General features: G+C 42.7%; 3 protein-coding genes and 1 long non-coding RNA gene across 4 annotated transcripts; 3 read left to right on the top strand and 1 right to left on the bottom strand.

Annotated features, from left to right (window-relative positions):
• The first annotated feature begins 2,583 nt into the window (after window positions 1-2,583).
• On the top strand, window positions 2,584-3,579 carry LOC135495612 (uncharacterized). The gene is made up of 3 exons (XR_010448585.1): window positions 2,584-2,661; window positions 3,009-3,190; window positions 3,490-3,579. It is a non-coding gene; the product is annotated as an uncharacterized LOC135495612 (long non-coding RNA).
• A 326-nt stretch (window positions 3,580-3,905) lies between these two features.
• Window positions 3,906-5,158, top strand: LOC135496051 (uncharacterized). The gene is made up of 3 exons (XM_064785160.1): window positions 3,906-3,921; window positions 4,309-5,062; window positions 5,149-5,158. The coding sequence occupies exons 1-3, from the start codon at window positions 3,906-3,908 to the stop codon at window positions 5,156-5,158; spliced, it is 780 nt and encodes a 259-aa protein (XP_064641230.1).
• Window positions 5,159-5,179: 21 nt separating this feature from the next.
• On the top strand, window positions 5,180-7,196 carry LOC135495761 (uncharacterized). Its single transcript, XM_064784656.1, has 4 exons — window positions 5,180-5,653; window positions 6,210-6,419; window positions 6,715-6,806; window positions 7,018-7,196. The coding sequence occupies exons 1-4, from the start codon at window positions 5,232-5,234 to the stop codon at window positions 7,194-7,196; spliced, it is 903 nt and encodes a 300-aa protein (XP_064640726.1). The 5' UTR covers window positions 5,180-5,231.
• On the bottom strand, window positions 7,176-11,754 carry LOC135495762 (valacyclovir hydrolase-like). Its single transcript, XM_064784657.1, has 7 exons — window positions 11,590-11,754; window positions 10,141-10,232; window positions 9,757-9,923; window positions 8,921-9,074; window positions 8,091-8,222; window positions 7,673-7,796; window positions 7,176-7,533 (listed from the first exon to the last, which is right to left on the bottom strand). The coding sequence occupies exons 1-7, from the start codon at window positions 11,712-11,714 to the stop codon at window positions 7,443-7,445; spliced, it is 885 nt and encodes a 294-aa protein (XP_064640727.1). The 5' UTR covers window positions 11,715-11,754; the 3' UTR covers window positions 7,176-7,442.
• Window positions 11,755-13,126: the final 1,372 nt, after the last annotated feature.

Genomic DNA, 13,126 nt, shown 5'->3' with positions numbered 1-13,126 from the left:
ATTCCAATTTTAGAAGGCAAGTGTTTTTATTTTTATTCCTTTTGGCTGGACATCGTCGTTATCGTAGTTGGCGTTGTAGAAAAGTCGCCAAGGTTGCCAACATATTATTTCACGAAAGATTCAGTGGCCTTGGCCTGAAAAGCTGCACCAACTTTGTAGTGTACTTCATCAAACACTATAGTGTCCAATGGCGCATAGCCAAAATATGATGATAAATGGAGCCGCAACAACATTTTCCACACTATCAGAAAAAAATCTGACAAATGGTATTTGCACGTAAATGCATGACCATCACATAAAATAGAGAGCATTATTAAAGCACTAAACCGTCTCACATCCAATGAGAAAATTCATCATATTTTTCTCATTTATTTCCGAAAAAGTATGGGCCGCCATGCTGAGAACATTAGTCAAAATGCCGAGAAATACTGACGCGTTCGATTGAATAATTGTCTTTATATGTTACCCCAACTACACGAAGCAGCCGTATTGTCTCCAGCAGTAATTTATTTAACCCACCTACAATGCTGTAGCCAAAGATGTTATTCTTTTGATGTTGGTCAAAACTGCAAAGGGTTCAAGTGTTTAGAAAAAGACGAGGTCGGAAAAATGTCTGAATGATCAGTAAAAGTCGGTCCATAAGTCACACGCAGCCAGATATTGTGTTTTACTATGGATCAAATAGGGTTTTGTGCCTCTCCTTTTCTCCATATCATCTCCTCTGCTTGATTTTCCATTGCCACGGCTGGGATCGAACATATTAGGCTCAAACACGTGCGATGGTGGAGCACCATAAACCAGCATAAACATTGCGATTTCTTTTTGGGACACACTTGTTTGGCTGTAGAATCTGGACATCAAACTGAGGCAAGTGTTCAATCTCCGGTTGGGATCATCACAACCATTATCATCAACCATGCAATCTTCTTCTTATCCTGCAGGTTCCTTTGGTTCTTGTTGTTCCTTGTCGCAACTGGTTTCTTCCTGAATCAAGTCGCTGAACGAGTCATATACTTCATGGGCGCACCAGTAACGGTTAAGGTGGAAGTCAATTTCAACAAGACACTTAGATTCCCGGCTGTCATTCTATGCAACCAGAATTCATTCAGGTTAGCCAGATATCCCAAATGCAGAGGATATTGCAGTCAGTCCTCTACTGTCACTGCCAGATTGCTGACCAAACCGCATGCGATATCTTGAATGCAGGCGTGAGCGCCAACTCTTCTCGGCCGAGCGAGAGGCTACCAGACCAGGTGGAGAGATCATTGCCTGCATGCAAGCCTTAGGCACCTATTCCATAGAGGTATGAAGCCATTGTTCGCGTATAGTGTAGTATACCGTATACCTCTATGGAATAGGTGCCTATAGTGTACAATGGCTTCACAAAGAATACATGACCATGAAACTATTGTTCGCGTATAGTATAGTATAGAGGTATGAAGCCATTGTTCGCGTATAGTGTAGTATACCGTATACCTCATTGGAATAGGTGCCTATAGTGTACAATGGCTTCACAAAGAATACATGACCATGAAACTATTGTTCGCGTATAGTATAGTATAGGGTATAGCTCTATGGAATAGGTGCCTCAGGGTTACAATGAGCAACTGGTAAAGACAGCCCGCTTCATGGTATTCACGAAGCCAAAAACAAAATTTAAAACAAATACGGAACAGGCAGAGCAGTCATCAGCATAATTTCAAACGCTGAAGAAGAATGTCAGATTCCATATCGGCCTACCCCGGAATTACATCTTACTTGCAATGTAACTTAATATTTTGTGTGTTCGCCAGACAGTCACTCCCGATTAGCTGATAAATTAAGTTGTTCTTCCGAGCTGTTCATTGTCTTCATTGATATGCAGGCAGGTTCCTTCAGGCCATATGTTGCTTATAACCAGATAACGGGACTCTGGCTTCCTCGGGATGTGTTCCACGGTCATGGGCTCCATGTCGCATTGGAGCCCAAAAGATTGCCCAACTTCTTCTGGTCAATGGCCGAGGCAACATTGTGCAGGATGAAAATCCATCCGCTAAAATAAGCATCTAATTCTTTTAGGATAACAGTTGCAAATGAGCTGGATTACAAGCCGATGTTGGACGAGTTCTACGGATTGGAAGAAGGTGACCCAGCGAGGCTGGACATCCTGACCAAACATGGCTATCAGACACTGCGGATGGACCAGCTCATGGTGGACACTTCACACCGCAAGGAAGACATGATTGTCAAGTAAGAATACAGTCTCCAATGATGTCCAAGGATATTTTTGTCCACACATTTCAAATCACGGCAACGTGTGGTCACAGGCGTGTTGAGAGACCAGAAACAACGAATCACATAACTCTCGATCAGCCTCCACGCAACCTACAGAAAATCACATTATAAAACCTCAACATAAAAGAGGAATTTGCGTATTGTTTTGTAGGTGATATATACCAGTTGATTGGGGAACTGATCAATTGCTATGATTCTCGCACCTTCAACCGCCTGTGAGGTTGGTTTATTCTCCACGAAAATATTAAGTTTGTTATGCTTTCAGGTGTTCGTGGAAGGGTGATAGCTGTAGTGCGAATAACTTCACTCAGATCGTGACCGACCACGGAGTATGTTTCGCTTTCAATGTCAACTCAAATGACAGTCCACTCGTCTTATCAGAATCGGGTAAGTCTGGCACAGGCGACCAACGATATTCAGCTTTTTCTGAAAGTATCATTGACAATTAGTCTCCTCGAAATAAACACCCTATGATTTTCTCATTTCGAGAAACTACACTGCAGTGATACAGCAATGTCGCCTTGTGATTGGCCCAGAGTAGCTAAAATACGCCTTTGTGATTGGGTCTCATTTCGATCAGCCTACATACACGCAGAGTCCAGTACTTCTGATTGGACAACACGACTTGACACTCATAGTTGCTCTATCTTACGACCAGGTTTTTAAGTTACATGTGGCAGTGTGCTTGTTCTGGAAGAGTGGAGAAGAGGGAGTCAATTCTTCTTTCATTCCAGGCACAGAATCAGCCCTCCATCTTGTCCTCAACATAGAGCAGTATGAGAACATGATAGGGCCCCACTTCGCCGCCGGGATGAAGATTCTTCTCTATGATGAAAATGACGTGCCAGTCTTTCTCGGACACGGGCAGGGCCTGGCTGCTGGGTCGCATACCTTCGCTGGGACAAGCGTAAGAGTGGTAAGCTGAGTCCGAAAGCAATGCACTCTTAGAAAAGTGGGTTTTAGAACCAGCGGAAGAGAAGAGGTGCTCAATGGAACCATTGGGCACTAACTTTGAATGTAAAACTTTCTAAACATGCGCATGCAAGAGTTGCGGAGTTCAGAACTTTTTTTGATTGGACGATCTACCGATACGATTAGACTGCAGAGTCTACTTTCGGAAATATCTAAAATGAATCGATCGAAAACAGAGTTAGGGGCCCACCTTCCGGTCAATTTGTCTACAGTCACAGAGATGATATTATATCCATCTTGCAGATGAGAAGGCTTGCTGAACCATTCGGTAACTGCAGTGGTACCAATCTCAAGCTTGACTATTATCCCAAGTACACCGAGAGAGCATGCCATGTGGAGTGTTTTACCAAATATTTCACAGAACATGCAGGCTGCAAATTGCCATACATGCGAGGTAGGTACCAAATATTTTGTCCGGTCGGAAGCCGCCATTGATGTTTCTTCGTGGCTGTGTTAAAAATCTCCCCAATCAGAATTCATTTTATTTAGCCTCATAGTTTTATTTTCAGACTTTGCCAGTAAACTGAGTCGACCAAAACATCTTGGTTACAACTGAACAAAGAGGCTGGCTAGTACATGTACAATACTCGGTGCTTTTTATAGTTCATTCTGTTCCAGGCAATGCTCCCGTATGTACAATGTACAAAGTTGCAGAAAAGATGAGGACAATACAACGTAGGTAAACCATGCACTGCGTACAAGAAATGTGCATGCCCTACCCTCCGGCTTCAGAGAAAGAGAGCCATGCAGTTGCGGCAGATCCTGGCTTGTGATATATACTTCGTAGCACCGGCAGACTTAACTCATCAGCTGAATAAGCGAAAGGGGACTTGTAAGGAAAAGGTGGCGGACTCGCCACTGAGTTTTGATGATGTATAATTGTAATTACTACTTGTTGGTCTGTCGGCCTACGGCTATCTTGGAAGGTGATCTCGCGCTGTTAACAGTAAGCTGACATACATTGTCGTGTATTTATCAGTTAGTTGTGTCGATTGGCGTGATATCTCTTGCTCTACCGACAAGACCATAGTTACTTAATCGAGATTTCCCTGTCTGTTACAGTTGGATTTGACAAAGTCCAAGAGTCTTTGTGCGACTGCAAACCGCCGTGCGAGAACGTCGTCTACGCGCCGAGCTTCTCCTACCTCAAAGCATCAGACTTCGACGTGGACAAACTCCTCGACGTCGAAACCAGGAAGAAGCTCTCGAAGAAGTTGATAGCTGCGCACGACACGTTGAGAGCGACGGAGGAGGATATGAAACAGAAAGATGATGAACTTCTCAGCAAATTCATCGAAGGCACGCGCAGGTTGCACACCCTCATTTTCTTGATTTTACCCGATCTGCGCAAGCGCCAGAAGGAATTTACCGAATTCGTTGAAGCGGGGATAAAGAGCGCCTACCGAGGTATCATATCTATTTATGAATTCCAGTTATTCGTCGTGAGGAAGAACTTTTATCGTTTTATCGAATATAGCGATGAAATGTATTTCAAGGAAGTTTCGGCGGGGTATTTAAATTTTTTGACGAAGTACTTAGAGCGGTTGGAAAGAATGATATGGCTTGAAAGTCAACCTGATGCAGACATTCGCCGGAAGGTCATCTTGGATTCGATAGAAACGACCTTGAATGCGAAAAACGAGCTCATAGACTACGGCTACGATGCTTTGAAGAAGTGTATCGAGAGTTACAGAACTGGGGAAGTAAAAGTATCTCCGCCTTATCTGCTTAAGGATTTTGATGAGATGGCTCATGAATTGATTGTACCGAAACATCGGTTGAAACATGCAGTGACGTACGGGGTCTCTGGACTCGAGTTGGTGAACAGGCAGGGCGTTTTTAACGACCTAAAAGAATTTTATGCAAAAATGAAGCATATCGCGCAGCTTTCCTATCACACAGGTACAGTTAACAAGTCGGCCATTATCGAAAACAGGGAGAATTACACTGTACTGATTTCGCATTATAACGCCAATCGCAGCACTATGCTCAACGATATTTTCATCGCCCCGGTGAAACAAGGCGAGAAGTACCTACAAGAAATTGACGATATTTACCAAAAGGTCAAAGACGGATTTACTAAGATTAATCATCATCTAGACACTTTGGGTACCCAATGGAATGAAACTGTCACGAACTCTTGGCCGGTTGTTAACGACGTGCTGCGCGTAGTGCAAAGATACATGCATAACAAGAGCTCCATCTGCGGGAAAATGACCTTGGCCGAACACGTCATTCGCCCCAAGGTCAAAGAGACGATGCAGAATCTTTATGATTTCCTGAAAGAGGTTCTGACAGTTGCAGTCAGTGTGAATGGACTGTGGACTTGGATTTATGAGCAATTTCGTGAGAGGTTTCTGGAGGAGGTGGTCATGAAAGACGAGGATATTATAGAGTTCCTCAAACAGTAGGTAGTTTTTTGTGAGGTATTGGCTTATTGAGCAGATTAGGTCGAGCAATTGCCCCACCAAGGGAGGACTTCTTGTACTAGTTATTATGATAAGCACGCCAACGGGAACCTTATCATACTTGGTGGGACGAATAAAGACGTAGTAAATGCTTCTACTTCAGTTTTATACAGAAATGCCTCGTGTAGATGTACGTGAGGTTTTCAGCAAAAGCATCTACTGGTCTTCACCAATTTAAGCGGTGCATCATCCCTTATGATGATTGTCTTTTCCTGTAATTGCCAAACAATTACTTTAAAAGAGCGATACTTCTTCTTCTTCTTGCCAACTCTGAAGATCGGGCTCAAAAACACTGATATATAAGTGGGTATACGCATATCATCAGTTGCTAACATACACACAGCCACATACACTAACACTTCTCCTTTTGTACAAAATGTTAAAATACTCACCAGTCCGATGTATCAAACGTCATAACCTATGACGCACCCTAACACGAATACACCCTCCCTTTTGTAGCCACTACACTATAAAGGTGAACGCTCATCTCCGCAGGTATATGCCCGGCTTGGCGGACAAGGAAAGCTTCATGAACTCCACCACCTACAAGATGATATCTCAAGTTTTAACAAGTCACGATATCTGGTTGAACTTTGAGCAGACCGTCCTGGACGTCCATGCACCATTCTACGATGCGTACGGCGAGGTATTCACGGATATGAAAGCTTACATTCAGTCGAATGAAGTAGACACCAAATTTTACAAGTAAGTTATTTAACGAAAACTTCCACACAGACAAGCCAACTTCGATAGATGACAACTATTCTGTGCCTAAAATAGTCCCTTGAAACGGCAGAGATACGCTATTTCTCCAGACTTGGCGGTCAAAACCTTTTCGGAATTGCCGGTCGAGTACATGTAGTCATCCGTTCGTCCTCTACTTCATTCGCAAGGGCGGTAAACCATCTTTCTTCTGCCGTGGATTTACGTATATATATGGTTTGATGACCCGGCTTCAATTTGTAAGTTTCCTTACCAATCTGCTTTTTCCCATTTCCAGAGATAACTTCCTTTCATTGGTGATTTACTTTCAAGAAATGAACTACGAATTGATTCAGCAGCAAGAGGCGTACACCATATTTGCCCTGTTGAGTAAGTAGATGCAACTGTGTATCTAACGCCGATTAAGCAACTGGGCCCAGCTGCTTAACATCGCCCGAAAGACTCTGGAAATGACTAAGCGCTGTGAGCAAGAGATGTCACTGGAAAAGTGCAGTACAAAGATAAAGCTTACTTTTAAATATGTATCACCTCCTATACATCCACATCAAGCCATTTATCTGTTTCTTCTCTCTTTCCACAGGTGACATTGGCGGCTCAATGGGTCTGTTCGTAGGAGGCAGTGTCATAAGCATCTTTGAAATTATCGACGTATTTCTGTACAACCAAATTAGTAAGAAAATGCAAGAGAAGAAACGACAAAAGAAAAACAAAAAGGCAACAAATAAATCAACAGACAACTTCGAGCAGACGACAGTTTAATAGACTTCGAAATTATACACATTAATACAATTAAGGTTGTGTTTTACATCAAGACCAAAGGCAGCAAAGTCACAGGAGAAATGTACATGTTTCACTTACGGTCACCTAGACTTCATGTACTAAAAATGTACATAAACAGCACTGATGATTGACACTAAGTTAGTCACCCAATCTAACTGGTAACCCTCTCGGGGCACATGTAGCTTTATGGCACCACGCACTACCACGAAGAAAAGTCCTTTGCATTCATTCCAAGAGAAATTCTTCCAGTATTTTGTTGAATTCATCAGCGTATCGCAAGTGAAGGTTGTGTTTGCCGTCTGGCATGTTGATCAATCTGTAACGGGATGATGATATAGAAAATAAATAATATCAAACAAACGGTGCGTTCCATTGATATTCTACATACCATCGAGAGGGAAGATGTTACCCCTAAATCGTAGATCTACGTCGTAATAAGACTAGTATTGACTTACTTCGATCCCTTGATATTTTTGACCAGGTGATCGGGATGGAACTGCGGTACAAGAGGGTCCTTCTGCCCATGAACTATCAGGGTTGGGCAGTCTATGTTCGGTAGGTCATCCATACAGATGTTTCCTGAAAGATTATGGACAGAGAGTTGTCAGCAATAGGAAATAAGAGAACGTCGTCTTTTCCATATCTCAAATACAAACCTATCAAACCAGTACAAAATCGGATTCAGCATACATCTTAATCAACATATCAAATACAAAATCGGATTTATCAACATACATCTAAATTAGCACATCAAGTTCAAAATCAGATTCAGCATACATCTAAATCAACGCATCAAATACAAAATTCGTCATACAGTTCGGTCTCTGTAAATAATCATATGAAATACAAATCTGAGAATCAGTTTTCATGTACCTTTGTGTTCCATGAAGTATACAAGGAATGCATCCTTCCATTTTCTCCAGTGTTCCTGGAAGTATTCGGCACCATAGACTTCAATATAGGGATTCCTCATCTTCTCACTCCACTTGCTTATATCACTAATGCCTGAAATAGCACACAGAAATAAGACCCACAATATATTCTGAATGCAGTGATGAGTTTTCAAGCTTAGAGTAGACTCGAAAACCAATTGTACGTCAAATGAAATTCTGGAGAAAATGGTCAGCGAACAATTTTTTTAGATTTTATTTTAAGGTAGTAATTTTTTTCTATAACCATGTGCTATCATGTCACAGTCGAGTACACCGTCATGTAGTTCTTCAGTGTTTTTTTAAAATGAACATACCGCAAATATTTGCTCTTTTGAGGGTATATTTCTACAGGGCTGGAGAAGAGAAGGGGACTTGTATGGAGAAGGAGGCGGTAATTCATCGCATCGCATGTATAAACGGTTGACATTGATGCAGAGTTTGTGAACGAATTTTTAACCGATCGGATGCATGCCGTTTGACGAGCACTGCCCCCTTCTCGATAGAAGTTCCCTTCTCCCAGCACTACAATTAATTTGCGGCTCGGAAACCAATTTGCGGAGTGAAGTTTTCTTCACGACATTGGAGATCTGCTTAGAATTCATTCAACGCTTCTAAATCACGTAGTGGCCGTTTATCTTGTCTTTCACCACAGGGAAGTGAGCTTGCCTAACTCGCCCAACTGAAGCTGAAAATAAACAGTGGCCGCATTTTCGCTGCTCTCAAACTGCGAGGAAGACTTGTAAAGCAAAAAAACGTGAACACAGGACCAACCTTCATAAAAACTAATTTCTTCAGCAGTAAGATAGGCATTCGATCCCCATACAACTAGTTTTCGCATGTTGTCAGGGTTCGCCGAGGCCAGGATCAGTGCAGTGATCCCGCCATCACTCCAACCCGCTGCGGAGTATTTCTCGTGACCAATTTGCTGAAACAAAGATCAAGTTGGATCAGCAAACGTAAAATGGCTGAGTTCTAAGGCTGAGAAGAATTTAAAATGTTCACAGATGCATAGACTCATTCTTACGCTCTTAGAAGGTTTCTGAGCTAGCTTCTGTTAACGGTATTTCGGCCAACACAAGTATGTACCCCGAATAGAGGGTACGGAAAAACTCCAAACGGTTTTTTAGATTGTGTAAAACCTCTTAGTACGTATAGTGTTTATCACTTCGCTGAAAAAAATGGTAATGGCTGAAAAACCATCTTTTTAAAAAGCTCAAAAAAACTTTATTTCTAAGATTGTAGGCCTATAGGTGGCACCTCGAATATCTTTTTTGGCTTATAATACGAATTATCTATCAACCTACTGTATTGTACGCGCCAGTCACCGATCCAAAGGTTGACCGCGCTCAACGTTGCTTAACTTCCACTCTGGGGCCAACGCGCCAACCACTGGGCCACAAAGGAATTCCCTCATGGCCGGCGGGTAAAGCCGTGCCATATACCTGGGGGTACTATACACCTACCATCAGCGCCCCCCCCCCCCTTCGTGAATGATATCATAATTATTCATTGGCTTCTGGGTATAATGTACTGTTGAGATGCTCTCTTATCTTTGCGGACGTTGAAAAATCTTTTGCATATCAAAAACATGTTGAGTTCCCACCAACCTCCATGAACTTGGCACAATAGTTGGCATCTCTGTGAAGGAATCGTTTCGGCCATTCCCTGGCTGGGGGTCGGCTTTTCCCATAGCCAGGCGGATCCCAAGCAATCACTGTAAATGCATCACGGTTCAGCTTCTCGATCAGTGGGGCCATGTCTGTCCTGGCAGAACCTGGGGCAGAATTGATGTAAGTGGTGTCAAGAATTGATAAAGGCTAGTCTATATTAATTCTTGTTGGTATATAAACGAACTTGTAACAGTTATTCGTTAGTCTAAAGTCTCGCTGGTGAAAAATGACAATACTACTAGACGTATTTAGTTTTCTCAAATGAAGTATATGTTTGAAGTTCACGTTTATTGCACGGAACATTTCCTAACTCGCATTTACCCAAAGCTCCTGGAAGAAGCAGGACCGTGTGGTCACCATTTCCCACTTTCTCATAGTGAATCGTGCAGCCTTCTACTTCAGTGGTTAAAGATCTGAATCAATAGGAACAGGGAAAATTAGCAACTAGCGACAGAGAGAGGACTGTCCATCTTTACCACGCATATATACAGCTTAACCGCAGCCACCCATCAGTCTCACCCAGCTGGGTACCCATTGTCCTGGAGGAGAGAAGCAAGTGGAGTTAAGTGACTTTCTCAAGGACACAAAACCTATAATTACATTGTATATAACTATTATGAGCATATGGTATCAATACAGTCTGTATAGATGGCCTACATCCCCCGGTTTAGTATTGATCTGTGATAAAATCAGATCGCAGCTGCCAATTTACAAGTTCTAAAGCTTTTGTACCATCTGCCAATGCTGCAATTTTGTTTGTTAATGAGACAATGTCGGTGATTATTTTGCAGTCCCGTTATATATCGATGAAAAGAAATAGAGCTTGTAGTACTTCGATAGTCTACCGAACGGGGACACGGGGCGGGGGGGGGGGGGGGGTGATGAACAGCGGTAAGTCATGTAGCTTGTCTCTAGGGAGGACAATATCTACTCGTTTCTCACTCCAAACGTCCAGCCAGATCTTTACATAGTGCACATTTCTAGGTCATTAATTAAATGAGGAATGTTTAGGCCTTCTATAATCGCTGGTCAATCAAGGCCTGGAGACATTTACTCCCGTCGTGGGCATAACAAAATGTACACATACACTGGCTTACGACAGTGGACGTTCGGCGTGCTAAACTATGCCTACATGTAGGCGTTAGTGGTAAATTTTCTCACGATAGGGCCACAAAAAATGGTGAAAGGGCCTTCGTCTCATGCCAATAAGGAGTAGTCCATTGTGTCATCCTGATTGGATCTCCTCCTTGCCTGGCGACAGGACGAGGCCCGTCCAATGCGTCCGGAGTGTGATAACTTGGTAATCATATGCCGCATACGGAATCAAAATCGGTCCATCCAGTGCAGAGTTACAAATTATTTTAGGCATTGACATTATGTCGAAAGGCACAGACCCAATGCTTACATGCCATCCCCATTGAAAGTTAAACTAACGCGCCTTGTGTTATGTGGTTTAGGACAAAGGCCAAGTGCTTAGCTAACAACAAACAAAATCTTAGTTGACAACTTCGTGGTATGTTCTTGGCATGTCTTTGTCGGTGCTTATCACATGTAGGCCTGTATATGGGGGAGGGTAGTCCTCTACCTCGGCCCTACCAAGCTTGTCCCCGCCTGTTCATCGAGCGTCAAAGTGTGAACTGCAGTGCTTCACATTGGACGATCACTTTCGGGGAGGAGGGGTTCAAAAACCCGAAGGTCAAGGCCACTGCTTGCAGACGATCTAAAGAGAAATAGAAAGATTCCAGAAAGGTGTTACGCTGGAAAACTTACTCTACTCCAGCGTTTGTCGCATAACATGCCATCCTCCCCAGTGGCAATGATTGACGGGCAAGTCCCTTTAGATGGCCTGAGATGTTCCTAACCCTTGCGGCAGCCCGATATAGCGAGCCGGCCATGTTAACAATTATCGGAGAAAATTATTGATCTTAACACCAAGCGTGTCAAACTCATTCACTGTGGCGGGAAATTTGAATCGGCCATCAGCACGTGACTTGACTGGTTTCCGTTGCTGTACCTCGGATAGAGGACTAGTCTGCCTGGGTAGGCCTATTCCTCAGCTAGCACAAGGGCCCGGTAGCCGGTATTGGATCAGGTATGGGCCGAGGTCATTCTCCCACAGCAGGCCTTAGTATTTTCCTCATTCACTCACTGCGTGAGGGTTTTTAAATCCAAATGCCATCTATGGGAGGATGGTCCAGGTAGTCCAAGCTAGCTTGACCCGGCCAGCATAAGAATAGAGTATAGAAGAATACTGTATACATTGTATATATATGTTCCGCGCATTTCACCGATCTGCGCTATCTTAAGATTGCGCTGCGCATTCTCAGGATCCTATAATTGCGCGGCAATCTCGAGATCGTGCAAGGGAGTTGGGGTCTTGTGTGTGTTGCATGAGCCAATGTGAGATGTTGTCCTGCAAATAATATAACTGAGTTTATGCTCTCTCCGAGAATTTGCAACATCAAACTGCATAAATTATGATGAAATATATGAAATATGGGTAGCCATTCCAACAATAATCTTCTGCACGGATCATGGGCCTGAAAAGTAACATCAACTTCTGCAATGTTTTATTGTATAAGGGACAGAATGAAAGAAAATGAGGACGGGAAACTTGGTGTGAAAGAAAATGGTGTCCCCTACGTAGGCCTATTACTAGTAGTAGAATTCGTTCTACAATGATTGTTCAGGGATTTATTGTTGGATTTGAGATGATGGTCAGTAAATATTGGTCAAAGTGTCATAGTGAGATCTGTTCACATTATCAAAGGCATGGCCGCCTTAATTAGCACTGCTAATTAGGCTTCTGAGATGATGGTCAGTAAAATATTGGTCAAAGTGTCATAGTGATCATGTGAGAGGCCAAAATTACAAAACAAAAGATAAAATCCCCTACTATACATCTCCTTTATCTTTGATCCCATTGAGGTATTATTGTGGAGGTGTTCATTTGGCTTGATTCAATTCTTATTCCTGATAATTTCTTATATATGTATATCTTTATTCATTAAGTAAATCCGGATGCAAGATTACAACCAAATGTACTTGATCAATCAAAAGCATTGCTATCAGGTTGGATGTCCGTCAGCAAGCTGTGGGGGGATAACCAGGGGGATAACCTGAAATATAAAACAGTCGACATTATTATCATTCACAATGAGAAGATAACATAAAAGCTTACATGTAGGTCTAAGTGTCTCCCTTCTCAAACGAATTCCTCTTGCATGTCTTTCAAGTACAATGTGCAGGGCCTGGCACTTCATCACGATACAACTGAGGAACCAAATACCATTAGACAGTCAACTTT

Source organism: Lineus longissimus, chromosome 11 (genome assembly GCF_910592395.1).
Source record: "Lineus longissimus chromosome 11, tnLinLong1.2, whole genome shotgun sequence".
In the NCBI taxonomy this organism is placed as follows: Eukaryota; Metazoa; Nemertea; class Pilidiophora; order Heteronemertea; family Lineidae; genus Lineus; species Lineus longissimus.
This window is presented reverse-complemented; position numbering and strand designations above follow the sequence as displayed.

What these genes read in the sequence shown, in the direction of transcription:
- LOC135495761 (XM_064784656.1), top strand. Translation starts at nt 5,232, where the DNA reads ATGCTCAACGATATTTTCATCGCCCCGGTGAAACAAGGCGAGAAGTAC. An exon ending in GTAGACACCAAATTTTACAA is followed by an intron (nt 6,420 to 6,714) that starts GTAAGTTATTTA and finishes TCCCATTTCCAG; the next exon opens with AGATAACTTCCTTTCATTGG. An exon ending in CACCATATTTGCCCTGTTGA is followed by an intron (nt 6,807 to 7,017) that starts GTAAGTAGATGC and finishes CTCTTTCCACAG; the next exon opens with GTGACATTGGCGGCTCAATG.
- LOC135495762 (XM_064784657.1), bottom strand. Translation starts at nt 11,714, where the DNA reads ATGGCCGGCTCGCTATATCGGGCTGCCGCAAGGGTTAGGAACATCTCA. An exon ending in GCTTCTTCCAGGAGCTTTGG is followed by an intron (nt 9,924 to 10,140) that starts GTAAATGCGAGT and finishes ATTCTGCCCCAG; the next exon opens with GTTCTGCCAGGACAGACATG. An exon ending in ATTGTGCCAAGTTCATGGAG is followed by an intron (nt 9,075 to 9,756) that starts GTTGGTGGGAAC and finishes TCTTTGTTTCAG; the next exon opens with CAAATTGGTCACGAGAAATA.